We start from the raw sequence: 15,502 nt of genomic DNA on the forward strand, positions 1-15,502 counted from the left end.
CAGCTAACAACTGTCCGTAACTCCAGTTCCAGGAGATCCGACAGCCTCTTCTGACCTCCTTCAGCATTGCACGACACAGGTGCACTTACCTCCATGCAGGCAATACACACATACATGTAAAATAAAAATAGTACATAAATTTTTTTAAATTTACTTTTTACTTTTTATTAGTGTATGTTACCTGTGTATGTGCCACATGTGTACAGGTGCCCCTAGAAGTCAGAAGAGGGCATCAGACCCCTGGAGGTGGATCGACATGGAGTGCTCACCAATTCTTCTAGGCCAGTTGCCTGCTAGACCAATTGCCTGGCCAATGAGCTGTAAGGAATCCTTCTGTCTCTGCCTTCCCAGGACTGGGATTCCAGATGTGCACTCCCCACCTGGCTTTTTATGTGGGTACTAGGGAGACTGAACTCAGATTCTCATGCTTGAGCCTCACTTTTAACCCAGTGAGCTATCTCCTCAGCCCCAGGAAGTTTTATTCTTCTGTGCACAGTAAAGTCAGAGGTTAGGGACTTGCCAGGGGAGCAGGAAGTAGAGCAGAGCAATTAGTGGTTTTCAAGGTGCCTTTACCCTAGTTGAGGAATATTTTGTCTTTTTTTTCCATTTCTGTAGACTGGCTCTTTAAGTTATCAAGCTATTCAGAGTTAATGAGGATACGAAAGCAGCAGGTAGTAGCTAATTTTCAGGAGGATTTAAGAAAGGACTGCTGCTCTTTCGGGTCCTAGCTCCAAGATGACCAAGAAAAGAAAAAACAACGGTAGCGCCAAAAAGGGTGGCGGCCATGTGCAGCCCATTCGCTGCACAAACTGCGCCCGGTACATGCCTAAGGATAAGGCCATTAAGAAGTTCGTAATTTGGAACAGAGTAAAGGCCACCACCATAAGGGACATTTCTGAAACGAGTGTCTTCGACGCTTACGTGCTTTCCAAGCTATATGTCAAGCTGCGTTACTGCTTGAGCTGTGCCATTTATAGCAAGGTGGTCCGGAATCGATCCTGTGAAGCCAGGAGAGACCGAACACCTCCACCACGATTTCGACCTGCTGGTGCTGTCCCACGACCTCCACCGAAACCCATGTAAAGACCTGGCTTCATGAGGACAGAAGAAAAACCATCTTCCAGGAAAATAAAATAAAATTGAAATTTAAAAAAAAAAAAAGGACTGCTGATTGAAATGAGTCTGATCATTCTAAGCTGCTCATAGAAATCCTTCACTGGCTCTGCTGACTCCGAGGCTAGAGGAGGAAGCTTAAGAGACTTCTGTTGACAGTCAGGAGACAGACTTTCTTACTTGGTCCTACCAGCTGTTTTTGATACTCAGGAGACTGCCCCCCTTGCTCTTCTCCCCTAGTTGCCCATGTCCTCCTGCATTCACTGGCTGTGCTCTCTATTCTTCATGACCTATGTTCCATGTTCTGGGCCTTTGCTCTAGTATTCCTTTAACCTGGAATGTCCACAAAAAACAGCTGGACAGGGTCATGTCCATGCTTCCGGGCTCCTTTTCCCAAGGAGAGAGAAATAGCTAGCATTTCCTTCTCTGTTCTCCTAGAGCACTTTGTTTTGCTCTTAATTATGTATATGAGTGTTTTGCGTGCATATAAGTGTATCCTTGTGTGCAGTGCATGCAAAGGCCAGAAGAGGGTGTTGTGTCCTAGGACCTGGAGTTACCGACAGTTGTTAGCTGCCATGTGGCTGCTAGAAACTGAACCTAGGTCCTCTACAAGAACAGCCAGTGCTCTTAACCCATGAGCCTTCTCTCCAGCCCCTGTTTGTTTGTTTGTTTGTTTGTTTGTTTGTTTGTTTGTTTTTGAGTCACAGTTTCTTGTAGCCCTGGCTGGTCTCAGACTGCCTGTGTCACAGAGGATGATCTTGAACTCCTGATCCTCTTGCTACTACCTCCCAAGTGCTTCCAAGGTGTGTGTCACCACTCAGGTCCTAGAGTACTTAGCATTGTCTTGTGGTTACAAGTTCACACCCCTTTCTCCCTGCCAACCTGTGTGTTTCTGTTTGTAGAGCCCCGTGTTGTATAAAGTTGAGTCTCTATGAGTCTCATTTTCCGTCGGGTATAAATGGTTAATGACTTCCTCTTCTGTTATATTGTCATCCCCCTTTTCTTAGACTGTTGTCATTGGATCACTAGTATCAGCATTGCTTGGAAACCTGATTGTAGTGCAGAATATTAGAGTCTACCTCATCCCTCCTAAATTAAATCTAGTGATTCTTACATGCTGTGCACCAGTAGCTTTGGCTCTGCTTCTGCTCCCTTGACCAGTTGAAGCACTATGTAGCTGTGTGTTCCCTCTCCTTGGGGGAGGAGCTTTTGAAGCATATGAGCTGTGTATTATGTAGTGTGGTTTTCATAGTGTTTCAAGTGCTCGGAAGTGTTTGCCGTATTATCCTACAGGGCTAAGGCATTGTGTTGGAGATGCGCCTTCCATCAACATACTACAGAAGTACATTCCCTTGTGCATAGTGCTTGACTAGGTGTGTGAGTCACTCCACTATGAATGAGTCTGCCTTTTGTCTCTGTTTATAGATCATTGGAGGAGATAGATACTCGTTTAATTTTTAGACAAGGTGGAGTGTGATAAATTCTATAATTAGAGATATATTACCAGGGGCCTCTGGGAAATCCAAAGGGGTTGCAGTGTAATATTTACAGTACAGGAGGCGCATGACTCTTTCATGGAAAAGAATAGACATTTGGTTGGTACCTTGCAGGATAGGTATAATGAGAGAAGGCATTCTAGTCTGAGGGAGAGTCCTCTCAAAGACCTAGTCATGAATGTAATACGTGGTTGTTTTTCATGTAAGTCAACCTTAGGGGAGAGGTGAGTTGGGTGCAGGCTGTGAACTTGAATTCTCGTGAAGAGAACGCTGAGCTTTAAGAAATGTCTTCAGATCACTTGATCTTGCTATGGTCAGATATCCTCGTCCTCCTGTCTTCTCTCACTCATTCTACTTGCTGGATATGGGTGGTGAAAGGTATAGAGGCTTTGAAATGGTTGGAAGTAGGCCCCAGCTGGCCTAGAACTTGCTATTGTAGACTAGGCTGGTTTCCATCTCAGAGAGATCCTTTTGCCTCTGTCTCCTCAGTGCTGGGATTAAAGGTGTGAACCGCCATGCCCAGGGTAACCTTCTCTTTCTGTAGAAGTATAACCCAAGTCTTTTTTCATTGTAAACTGGTCAGCCACTTCTTTTCTCACCACCTTCTTGACTTAACTACCCAATGGGGCTCCCTAAAGCAGAAAGACCAAAGCTTCATCAGTAGAGGGCTTAGAATGTACTTTAAAATACTGCCTTGTCTCAGACTGAACCTAGTGTATTTGAATATACTTCCCTTCAGTTTCCCAAACCTGTGTGTTTGTGAGGACTAATCACTTCTGCTTATGGTGAGATTAATAGTGTTCATCTGTTTGTATTCTGGACCAGTGGGCTGGTCACCAGCATTTGAAAGGATAGGACTTGCCCCCTACTTCTTACCATTTTCTTGCATGGTTCCCTGTTAGGAGCCCACCTGAACTAGGTAGCTAGTGTGACTCATTCCTTCAGGACTGGAAGGTACTGATAGCTTGGAAGTCAAGTTCTCCACTAATTGGCCCTTACTATATTTTTCTTGATCCTTTTTACCTTAGCCAGCTAACATTTCAGATGAGATTTTAAAGTAAAACTCTCTAAACTACACCACCTTATTATTTTTATTTTTTTATGTGTATGAGTGTATTGCCATGCATCCGTGTCATGCAGTGCCTCAGAGATCAGAAGAGGGCTTCAGATTCCCCTGGAACTGGAGTTAAGGACAGTTTGTAGCTGCCATGTGGGTGCTGGGAGTCAAACCCGGGTCCTCTGCAAGAGCAGTCAGTGCTCTTAACCGCTGAGCCATCTCTCCAGCCCCCCTTTTTTTCTTTTTGAGGAGGGGTTTCACTATGTGGCCCGGGCTGGGGTGGTCTGGAACTTGCTATGCAGAACAGGTGGGCCTTGAACTTATGGAGATTTGCCTACCTCTACCTCCCAAACAGTGGGATTAAAAGTGATGGCCAGCTTCTCGGGGCCTTTTTATAAAATAGGCTTTAGGAGTGATTAAGTAAGCCTCAGTGTTAAAGGCTAGATACAGCCTTCTTTTCTGTGGGAAGAATATTGAGCCTAGGTGGATGGATATTCATTAGGGACAATACAATGTGTGCTGAAGGCTTGTACCAGTGCCACAAGGAGAGAGTGGACTGCCTAGAAATTGGGGGGAACCCTCAGAGCATTTGAGCATTTGAGCTGGTTTTTTAAGATTGAAGAATAAATTACTAGGCAGAAAAATGGGAGATGAAGCTCCAAGCAGAGGGAACAGGGCAAGTTGAGAATGGCCAGCTGCTTAAACAAGAGGTAGGCAGCACCACATTCAGCGACATTTGTTCTTCATCCCTCGTAACAGGGTTATGTAGGTGGAATGATAGTGTATATGGGATGGCCCTTTGCACAGAGCACAGTGCCCTTGATGTCCACCCAAGTTGTGTGTGTTGATAGCTTTGGCCTTCATATTTCCAAGTAGCATTCCATGTACCATAGTTTGTTTAATCATTTACTTATTGAAGGATGTTTTCATTTCTGGTTATTAAAGGTAAAGCTGTAGAAATTATATAGGATTATGCATGCATAGTTTTTTATTCTTCTAGGATAAATATCCAAGTATAATTTCTATGCCAATTGTAGAAGAAATTGCCAACTGGCCTGGGACTCACTTTTATATGTATGTGTTTGCATGTGAGTATGTGTATGTGAGTCTGTTTGTGTTTGTGTGTGAGTATTGCTTGCGGAGGCCAGAAGAGTGTTGATCCCCTGGAACTGGAGTTACAGGCAGTTGTGACACCCCCCATGTGGATGCTAGGGAAGAACAATATATGCCCTTATCCACTGATCCATCTCTTCAGCCCCCAGTTTTAAGGGTTTTTTTTTTAAGTATTTTATTTATTATTTTTATCTTATGTGTATGAATGTATTGCTTGCATGTGTGTAAATGTACCCATGTCATGCAATGCCCACAGAGGTCAGAAGTGGGCGTCAGATCCCCTTGAGTTACAGATGGTTGTTAGCAACCATGTGGGTGCTAGGAATCAAACCCCGGTCCTCTACAAGAGCAGCCAGTGCTCTTAACCGCTGAGCCATCTCTCCAGCCTCCATAGTTTTAAGTTTTAAGAGCAAAGCTTGAGGCTTTCCAAAGAAGTTATTCTGCCTCAAGACTGCAAGAGGGCTGGAGATGTAGCTCAGCTGCAGAGTGCAAGGCCATAGGTTCAATTCCCAGTACCACACAGGAAGGGGAGGGGGTAAAATTTTAGGCTTGGAGTATAGCTCAATGGTAGAAATGTTTTCTTAGCATGTTCCTGGGTTCAGTCCTCAGCACTGATGTGGGGAAGGAGGCAGGAATTGCAAGAGAGAAACCTGCCTGAATGTGTTGTCTGCTTGCTGCTATGTGTATTTCAGACTTAAGACTGTAAGAACATAGAACTGAGTGTGGTGGCACACACACCTATAATCCTAGCACTTGGGAGACTAGAACAAAAGAATTGCTATGAATTGACATCCAGCCTGGGCTACTTGATGAGTTCAAGACCAGCCAGCGCTACATAGCAAGCCCCTATTTCAAAACTCCAAAACTGGCCTCGAGTGGTAGCATGTCCTTTAATAGCACTCAGGAGGCAGAGGCAGGCAGATCTCTGTGAGTTTAAGGCCAGCCTGGTCTTTTATAGCAAGTTCCAGGCCAGCCAGGGCCTGGGAAGTTGAGGCAATAGGATCAGGAGTTCAAGAGTGGCATCAACTATGTAACAAGCTCAAGGCCAGCCTGGGCTACATGAGTTGGTCTAACAAAAAAGGCACATTGCTCCTGTTGTAAATGCCTTTATTTCTGTTGATTTAACCGAGAGAGTACCTGAATACCAGCAGAAAATTGCATGAGATAGGGTTAGGGGGGTTTTGTTTTGTGTTGTTGTTGTTTTAAGAAGGGTGCATATAGATTTATTGAGGGAAAATGAGGAAATCTCAGGAGAATGGGAAGGGTTTGAAGGGTGGAATTCTCAGGCTAGGGGATCTTAAATAAGCATCAACACTTCCTCTTTTCTGGAGGATGTGTTCACTTCCTTCTTGGCATTTGTTCCCTGTGACTCTAGAGCAAACATTTTCTATAAAAGGGCAGATAGTAACTATTTTTGGCTTTGTAGGCTCTTGGTCACTGTCACAGCTACTGAACTTTGCCTCTGTATGCTTAGAGACTACTTAGTGTGTTCAAAGCCATACGCTCAATTCCCAGTATCACACAGGAAAGGAAATAAAAAAAGGTATGGGCATATATATGGACTATATATATGGACACTGAAATTTTGATATGTATATGACTGTTTTGCTTCACTCATTTTTATGTGTGTAAGTGCACCCATGTCATGCAATGCCCTCTGAGGTCAGAAGTAGGAATCAGATCCCATAGAACTGGAGTTATGGATGGTTGTTAGCCATTAGTTACAGATGAGTGTCAAAAACCAAACCTGGGTCCTCTGCAAGAGTAGCAAGTGCTCTTAACCACTGAGCCATTGCTCCAGCTCCAACACTGAAGTTTTAATTTCTTTCCATTTTGACATCATATATATCAGATTTTTTTCATTGCTATTACAAAATACCTGACAGAAACAACTTAAGAGAGAAAGGGTTTATTTTGTTTATGGTTTCAAAGGTTTTAGTCCATCGTGGTGGGTAATGTGTGGCACAGTTGAGAGCTCACTTCATGGTAGACAGGAAGCAGAAGATGCAGGAGGAAGAGAGCAGGGACAAGACACAGCCCCTAGGAACACAGTGAACTACTTCCTCCAGCTAGATCTCATCTCGTATATTTCCTGAACTTTCCAAAACGGCACCACCAACTCAGGACTCAGCCCAAAACAGGTAAACCGTGGAAGACATTTCATATTCAAACCATAACCATTTGAAAATTTAAAAACTTTTTTTTTTTTTTTTTTTGGTCTTTTTGAGAAAGGGTCTCCCTGTAGCCCCAGCTGGCCTGGAACTCGCTATGTAGACCAGGCTGGCCTTGAATTCACAGAGATCTGCTTGCCTCTGCCTCCCAGGTGCTGGGACTAAAGGTGTGCAACACCACACCTGGCTGTTTCTGTTTTGAGATAGGGTCTCACTGTGTAGCCTTGGTTGGCCTGGATCTCACATTGTAGACCAGGTTGGCCTGGAACTGACAGATCTGCCTGCCTCTGCCTGAGTGCTAGGGTTAAAGCCTGTGCCACCAACATCCAGCCAGAGTACCTGTTCCTATCTACCATGAGATGCAGTTTCTCCTAAAAGAACTTATACTTAGCCCTCTTTTAGTCTAAAGTAATTTTTCGGTTTACAGTTTAACCCATCCATAATGTTTCTGCATTTATTCATTCATTTATTTGCTTACTTATTTATGGTACTGGGAACTGAACTAGGGGCTCGTATAAGTACTGCACAACTGTGCTGGATAGCTTTAGTGTCAACTTGACACACCTGGGTTGAGGGAGCCTCAGTTGAGGAATTTCCTTCATTGGACTGGCTTGTGGCCATGTCCCTGGGGCACTTTCTTGATTGTTGAGTGATGTGGGCGGGCTCAGCCCACTGTGGGTGGTGCCACCCCTGGGCAGGTGGGCCTGTGTTGCATAAGAAAGCTGGGCTTGGTGCCACAAGCCTGTAGTCCCAGCACTTGGGAGGCAGAGACAGGGGGATCTCAGTGAGTTCAAAGCCAGCCAGGTCTACATAGTGAGTTCCAGGACAGCTGGGGCTGCAGGGAAACCCTGTCTCAAAAAGACCAAAAAAAAAAAAAAAAGAAAAAAAAGAAAGCAGGCTGAGCATGGGCCAGGGAAGCAGCATTCCTCCACTCCCTGTGCTCCTGCTTCCTGGTTCCTGCCCTGAGTTCCTACCTTGGGCTCCCTGATGAACTGTGACCTGGGAGATGTAAGCTAAATAAACCTTTCGCTCCCCAAGTTGGTATTGGTCAGAGTATTTTGTCATAGCAATGAAGAAACAAATTAGGACAACCACTGAGTTACACTCTTAGCCCTCTTTTCACTTTTCATTTTGAGATAAGGTCTTAGCAAGTTGCCCCAGGCTAGCATTGAATTTACTCTTACAGCTCAGGCAGGCCTTGAACTTGTCATCTTCCTGCTTCAGACTCCCAAGTAGCTAGGGTTATAGGCCTGTGTCAACAAGCTTCATTTATTTTTTGAGCCTGAATCTAGCTATGTTGCCAGGCTGATCTCAAACTCTTGAACTCAAGTGATCCTCCTGTAGTCCTTCTGGGACTATAGATGCCTGCCACCATGCCTAGCTCTTTGTTTTTTTTCATATTTTGAAATAGCCTCATATAGCCTAAACTAGCCTTGAACTTGCTATGTAGCTGAGGCCAGCTTTGAACTCCTGAATTTTCTGCCTTCACCACCCCCCAAAGCAAGGTGGAATTATAAGCATGGGCCACCGTGCCATGCTGGGGTGCACTTCCTTTTATAGATTGATTTTTATACACCAACTTCAAAACCTATGTGATACAGTGCCTCAGTAAAATTATGGATTGCTATTTATCATGCTTTTTCTTTTTAAATTTTTTAATTTTTATTTTATGTATATGAATAATTTGCCTGCATATGTGTAAGTACACCCATCTTGTACAGTACCCATGGAGGTCAGAAGAGGGCATTGGACCCCCTGGAACTGGAGTTAGGGATGGTTGTTAGCTGCCATGTGGGTTTTGGGAATTGAACCCAGGTCCTGTAAGAGCAGCAGTCAGTGCTCTTAACTGCTGAGCTATCTCTCTAGCCCCCTTATCATGCATTTTCATCATCTCTTGTGTCTGCCTAAAGGCTCAGCCTTAACTCTCATCGATCCCAAGGATATTCTCTCTGTACTGACTGGCACATTAACAGTTTATTGTTTGACTTATGCTCATTGTGAGCTCATTGAAGGTAGAAGCAGTAGTATCAAAATGTTTGCCATCAAAGAGAAATCTATTCCAAGTGTACACTTTGCTTTCTTTAGAACACTTGTCTCAGATTACCCTCAACTCAGATTTGGCCCGCCTGCCTTTCCTGCTTAAATGAGCAGCTGGTTGAATGTTGAGTTCCACCTGCCTGTGATAGAATTTGTGCTGTCAGCTACACTATCCCAGCTCATACAAAGATACCACATATGCAGAGTTAGGAATGCAGTTTCCCAGTCTTTCCAAGGAAGAAAATGGGAAGGTGCATGTATGTAGAAACAAGTCAGATCTGAGGGGAACAATGAGGCAGTCCAGGATTCCTGATTGCTTTTGTTTATTCATGGTCTTAGATTGACTAATCTGGGGGAGCTCCTGATAGGGGTTCAAGTCTCCCAAATCCACATGTGCACCAGTCTGTAGGCTGGATAAGTATCTTTTATGCATGTACAGTTACTTTTCAAAAGTATGTCAATGCCATCATAATAAAAAATGTGAACTTGGGGCTGGAGAGATGGTTCAGGGATTAAGAACACTGGCTGTTCTTACAGAAGATCTAGGTTTGAATCCCAGCACCCACATGGCAGCTAACAACTGTCTGTAACTCCAGTTCTAGGGAATCCAACGCCCTCTTCTGACCTCTGCAGGCATTGCATGACATGGGTGCACTTACACACATGCAGGCAATACATGCATAGACACAAAATAAAAATAAATAAAATATTTTTAAAAAATATGAACCGGGCTGGGTGTGATGGTGCATGCCTTTAATACCAGCACTCGGGAGGCAGAGGCAGGCAGATCTCTGTGAGTTCAAGGCCAGCCTGGCCTACATAGCGAGTTCCAGGACAGCTGGGGCTACAGGGAGACCCTGTCTCAAAAAGACAAAAAAATAAAAAATAAAAAAATAAAACAAGAATGGAAGTGGGGCAAAGCTATGAACTCTTAAAGCATGCTCCCAGTGATATACTTCCTCCAGCAAACTGCACCACTAACTGGGGACCAAGTGTTCAAATACTTGAGCCTATAGGGGACATTTCTCATTCAAACCACCACACAAGGGTTTTACTGTATACCCATGACTAGCTTAGAATTCACTATGTAGACCAGGCTGGCCTCAAACTCACAGAGATCCTCCTGCCTCCTCCTCCTTCTGAAGCCAGGGATAAATGGTGTGTGCCACTATGACAACTTTTATTTATTTTTCTACACAGTCTTTTATTTTTTTTATTTTTTATTTTTAACCTATCTTATTTTGGGTTTTTTTTGAGACAGGGCCTTACTACATAGCTGAAACTAGTCTGGAACTTGCTATGTATGTAGTACTGTCTAGCCTCAAACTTTAGATCCTCCTGCCAGACTGGTGATATAGCCAGTGGTAGAGTACTTGCTTAGGATGCACAAGGTCCCAGGTTTGATCCCCAACACCAGAAGACGAAAAAAATGTAAAAAAAAGAGATGAGTAATTAGAACTTTCCCACCATGGCTGCTAACATGAATATAGTACTTAGAATGTTCACGGTGTGTTTCTGAGGGCTTGATACTCTCAGCAGCTTCTAGGAAAAAAAAAAAAATCAATTCTTACTAGAAAGCCCAAATGATTTCTAATAAAACCACAGTGAAGACTCAGCATCCATGCCACTTGACTTATAAAAAAAAGTGGACACAGAGCCTCATTCTGAATGAGGCTCTGCATAATATGCTCTGAAAACTGAGACGGAAGCACTCCTGCTTTCCTGTCAGGTTCCTCTGCACTGCTCTCTGTGATTTAGCCCCTATAACTTTAATACTTATCAACAATGCTGTTTAGGAAGTTAAAAGAGATGGTGGAGTTACACAAAGAAGAGAGAGTAGGTTCTAAAATCAGTGGGTAACTGGGGCTGGAGAGATGGCTCAGTGGTTAAGAACACTGGTTGTTCTTGCAGAAGACCTGGGTTTGAATCCCAGCACCCACATGGCAGCTAACAACTCTCTAACTCCAGTCCCAGGGGATCCAACAGCCTCTTCTGACCTGAGGGCATTGCACAACACGGGTGCACTTACCTACATGCAGGCAATAACACGCATACACATAAAATAAAAATAATAAATAAAATTTTTAAAAAATTAAAATTAAAAAAATAATAAAATCAGTGCATAACTTACATACATATGCACTGTAGCTCCACTGCTCATATGTGAAAATCATGAACATACTGTTCCTTTGAGCTGGCACATGCTTGTAATTCCTGCACTTCGGATGCAGAGACAAGGAGGATCAGGGGTTCAGGGTCATGAAATACCCTTTCCCACTTTAAAAAAAAAAACAATAAAAACTTCATATGTTGAAGGTATGTTCCTAGCTGGTAGCCCCAATTATTGAAGAGGTTTGGATCATGGGGATTTTGACAAATTGATGCATTAATCACTTGATATATAAATAACAGGACAGCATTACTGGAAGGTGGTGGAAAGTAGGTGCCCTTAGTTGGAGGAAGTAAGTCACTGGGAGCATGTCCTGTGAAGATACACCTTGTCACTGACCCTTGTCTTTCCTCCCTCTCTTTTCTTTCCTCCTCTGTCCTCTCCCCTCTTCCTGCTCCTCTTCTTCTCTTCCTTCTCTTCCTCATCCTCCTTCCTCTTCTTCCTCCCCTTCACTTCCTCACTGCCAAGAGATGAGCAGCCTCCTTTACCACAAACTTCCAGTACTATCAAAGGCTGCCTTGCTTCTAGCTCAAAGCAGTAGAACTCATAAACCAAAACCCTTTCTTCCTTTAAATTGTTTCTCCTAGTTATTTATCACAGTGATGAGAAACTGGCTAATGCAATAATGTAGTAGTCATTGTTTGCTCAATGACAAATTACCCCCAAATTTAATGACTTAAAACAAGTATTTACTATCTCACATCTTTTGTGGGTTAAGAATTCAAAAGTGGGGCTGGAGAGATGGCTCAGTGGTTAAGAACACTGGTTGTTCTTACAGAAGACCTGGGTTTGACTCCCAGCACCCACATGGCAGCTAACAACTGTCGGATCTGACAGCCTCTTCTGTCCTCCGCAGGCACTGCATGACACAGGTGCACTTACCTACATGCAGGCAATACACTCATACACATAAAATAAAAAAATTTTTTTTAATTTTTAAAAAGCAACTTAGAAGTCTCGAGAAGTTGCAGTCTGCATGTCAGCAGGGCTGCAGTCAAAGGAAGGCTTGCCTGGGGTGGTAGGTCCTCTTCCCACCACTTAGGTAGCTACAGAAGGAAGCTTCAACCTCTGTTCATCCAGACCTTAGGATATGACTTTCCTCAGCTTCCCCCAGACAGAAAGATCCAGAAGATCGAATAAGGAATTTCAGTGCCTTTGGTGGTCTAGCTTTGAGGGTCATTCTGCTGTGTTCTGTTGGTCACATAGACAAACACTGATAATTGTAGAGGAGGACTGCACAAATGCATGGATACTTGAAGGAAGGAGTTATTGTGGGCTGTGTGGAAGTTGGCTACCACATGTAATAGTTTTAAGTGAAAGTTCTAGAAGTAATACGTAACCGGTCATGGTGACACATGCCTGTAATCCCAGTACTTAGGCTGAGGCAAGAACTTTGTGAATTGGAGGCAGGCCTATGTGACATAACAAGACCCTGTCTGAAAAAAAAGAGAGGAGTCTGGAGAGATGGCTCAATGATTAAGAACATTTACTGCTCTTGCAGAGGACCTGAGTTTGATTCCCAACACCAACACTGGGCAGCTCATAACCACCTATAACTCCAGCTCCAGGGGACCTGATGACTTCTTGTAGTCTCCACAGGTACCCAATCGTTCATGGCATACAGTCAAACACAAGTAAAAATAAATCTTTAAAAATATATGTTAAGTCCATATGTATGATTTTTTAAAAATATTTTATTAGTATTTTTATTTTATGTGTATGAGTGTTACGCCTGCATGTAGGTAAGTGCACCAGTGTCATGAAATGCCTGCGGAGGACAGAAGAGGTTGTCGGATCCCCTGGAAAAGGAGTTACGGACAGTTGTTAGCTGCCATGTGGGTGCTGGGAATCAAATCCAGGTCTTCTGCAAGAACAACCAGTGTTCTTAACCGCTGAGCCATCTCTCCAGCCCCATATGTATGATTTAAAAAAAAAAATACAATACAGCCCCCAAAGTGTGTAGCTTTTTAATGTCCCCAGCAATATCTGGATTGTGTGAGGAACTATTAGAAACTAAATCTGATAAGCATTGTTTGTCATTTGGAAGATTATGTGCATGATCTGAAGGACTGTTCATAGATAAGTTCAGTGGAAAAGACATGGTGACAGACCTAAGCTAGAGTCCTTGAGTAAATGTGACACAAAGGGATGAGCATAAGGTGTGAGATGCCCTGGCATTCATTTCACTAATCCAGAACCTGAAGAAAGGGAAAGAACAAAAGAAAATGAAAGAAAGACAAAACAAAAAACCATTTTGCTCTTTCTGGAGAACAGAAAGTTCTTAAGTGGAAATGTTTATGTAGCTTGGAGGGTTTGATACAGATTGGAGAAAGAATTGGCCTCTGTCCTTCTGGACCATTTGGAGTACCAGCTTGTCTGAAGCACAGGTCATTCCAGTTGGCTACTGCCAGGGTTAGTTTCCCAAGAGGCGTCATAGGCTGCTTGTCATCCTCTGTTTAGTCTGGTCTCATTTCACTTCACCTCTTCCTGTCAGTATGTTTTTGTTTTTCTTGGAGAACATGCTTTTAAGAACCCCAGCTTAGATAATTTTTCTGTTCCATCTGTCTTTTAATAAAACTGGAGTTCAAATAAATTGTTGAAGCAGTAGGTATTTAAGTTGATGGAGTTATGAGGAGTTCATTGGAAGCTGCTGTGTAAATAAAAACCAGCATTGGAAACATTCAAGCTTATATTTGTTTTACCATATTTACACCTCATTGAAGTGTGGTGTTTACATTCTTTCACTATATTTGAGTATATTGAATTTTAAATCCTCCTGGGTCTCTGATAAGCCTTCTCTGTCATGTCCTGTAGTCCCAGGACTTGGAACTTGCTATGTAGATCAGGCTGGCCTTGATCTCACAGAGATCCACCTGCCTCTGCCACCTAAGTGCTGGGATTAAAGGCATGGGCCACCATGCCTGGCCTGCCTTCACCTAGCGAACAGAGGAGTAAACTGTGGAAGGGGCTAATTGTGTTTTTGTTTGTGCTTCTCAATATTTGTCTTTGTATTTTCCTTTGCCAACAGATTGGGGACCACAAATTCAGTGCTCACCGGATCGTCTTAGCAGCCTCCATCCCATACTTCCATGCTATGTTTACGAATGATATGATGGAGTGCAAGCAAGATGAGATTGTAATGCAAGGAATGGACCCAAGGTATTAAACCCTGCCCTTAGATTTCACAGGCTGCTTTCTTGGTGAACTCAAGTGGGAATTCTCCTGGCTACAGCCTCCCTCATGCTGGGATTATAGTTGAACATCACCTGACTTTTAAGGGAGTTCTGATAATATTTTTACTCCACTCTTAACACACTTAATAGTACTTAGAGTCTATAAGATTTTTTAAAAACTAGGGTTGGGTGCTAGAGTGGTAGTGTATTTACTAATGTCTACATTTTCTGGCCTAGCCCTTTTAGCTGGCAAAATAATTTTGTTTCTTTTTTTTAAGGGTTTTTTTTTGTGGGAGGTGTTCTTTTTGAGACAGGGTCTCCCTGTATCCCCAGCTGGCCTGGAACTATGTAGACCAGGCTGGCCTTGAACTCACAAAGATCCACCTGCCTCTGCCTCCTGAGTGCTGGGACTAAAGGTGTGTGATACCACTCCTAGCACTGATTTATTTTTTGTTTTAATTATGTGTGTATGTGTGTATCTGCATGTGGGTATGTACATGTATGTGCAAGTGCCCACAGAAGCCAGAAAAGGGTGTCAGATCCTTTGCAGCTAGAGTTATGGGTGGTTGTGAACTGCCTGATGTGGGTGCTGGAACCCAAACTTGAATCCTCTGCAAGTGCTACACAAGCTCAGTGGAGCCATCTCTCCAGCCCCTACAAAATAGGTTTTCGAGTAAACATCTTCATATACTTTTCTCATCAGTCTAGAACTGTATTATCCATTAGACCTGTAGTGATGGAAATGTATCGTTTTGTTTTATATAGTCTTGCTATATAGTATTGGCTGGCCTCAAACTCATGGCAATTCTCCTGCTTCAGCATTCTAAGTACTAGGACTACAGGTATTCACCACCGTGCCTGCCTGGGAATGTATGTTTTGTACTACTCAAAATGGTTGTCACTTGAAATGTGACTAGTGAGACAGAAGAACCAATTTTTAAATTTTATTTAATATTAATTAATTTGTTTTATATAGTCTTGCTATATAGTATTGGCTGGCCTCAAACTCATGGCAATTCTCCTGCTTCAGCATTCTAAGTACTAGGACTACAGGTATTCACCACCGTGCCTGCCTGGGAATGTATGTTTTGTACTACTCAAAATGGTTGTCACTTGAAATGTGACTAGTGAGACAGAAGAACCAATTTTTAAATTTTATTTAATATTAATTA

General features: G+C 43.1%; 2 protein-coding genes across 3 annotated transcripts in view; both read left to right on the forward strand.

The window, feature by feature from the left end:
* Nucleotides 1-15,502, forward strand: part of Klhl18 (kelch like family member 18) — an 84,362-nt gene that overhangs the window by 21,810 nt on the left and 47,050 nt on the right. For both annotated transcript variants that reach the window (XM_008830616.2, XM_008830619.2), the window contains exon 2: nucleotides 14,186-14,316. In XM_008830616.2, coding sequence (XP_008828838.1) covers nucleotides 14,186-14,316 — 131 coding nt within the window. The remainder of the gene's footprint in view (nucleotides 1-14,185; nucleotides 14,317-15,502) is intronic.
* LOC108490692 (40S ribosomal protein S26-like) lies at nucleotides 462-1,362 on the forward strand. Its single transcript, XM_017797495.1, has one exon. The coding sequence runs from the start codon at nucleotides 736-738 to the stop codon at nucleotides 1,081-1,083; it is 348 nt and encodes a 115-aa protein (XP_017652984.1). The 5' UTR covers nucleotides 462-735; the 3' UTR covers nucleotides 1,084-1,362.

This window comes from Nannospalax galili, unplaced genomic scaffold (assembly GCF_000622305.1).
Source record: "Nannospalax galili isolate Female #2095 unplaced genomic scaffold, S.galili_v1.0 scaffold1050, whole genome shotgun sequence".
NCBI classification, from domain to species: Eukaryota; Metazoa; Chordata; class Mammalia; order Rodentia; family Spalacidae; genus Nannospalax; species Nannospalax galili.

What these genes read in the sequence shown, in the direction of transcription:
- LOC108490692 (XM_017797495.1), top strand. Translation starts at nt 736, where the DNA reads ATGACCAAGAAAAGAAAAAACAACGGTAGCGCCAAAAAGGGTGGCGGC.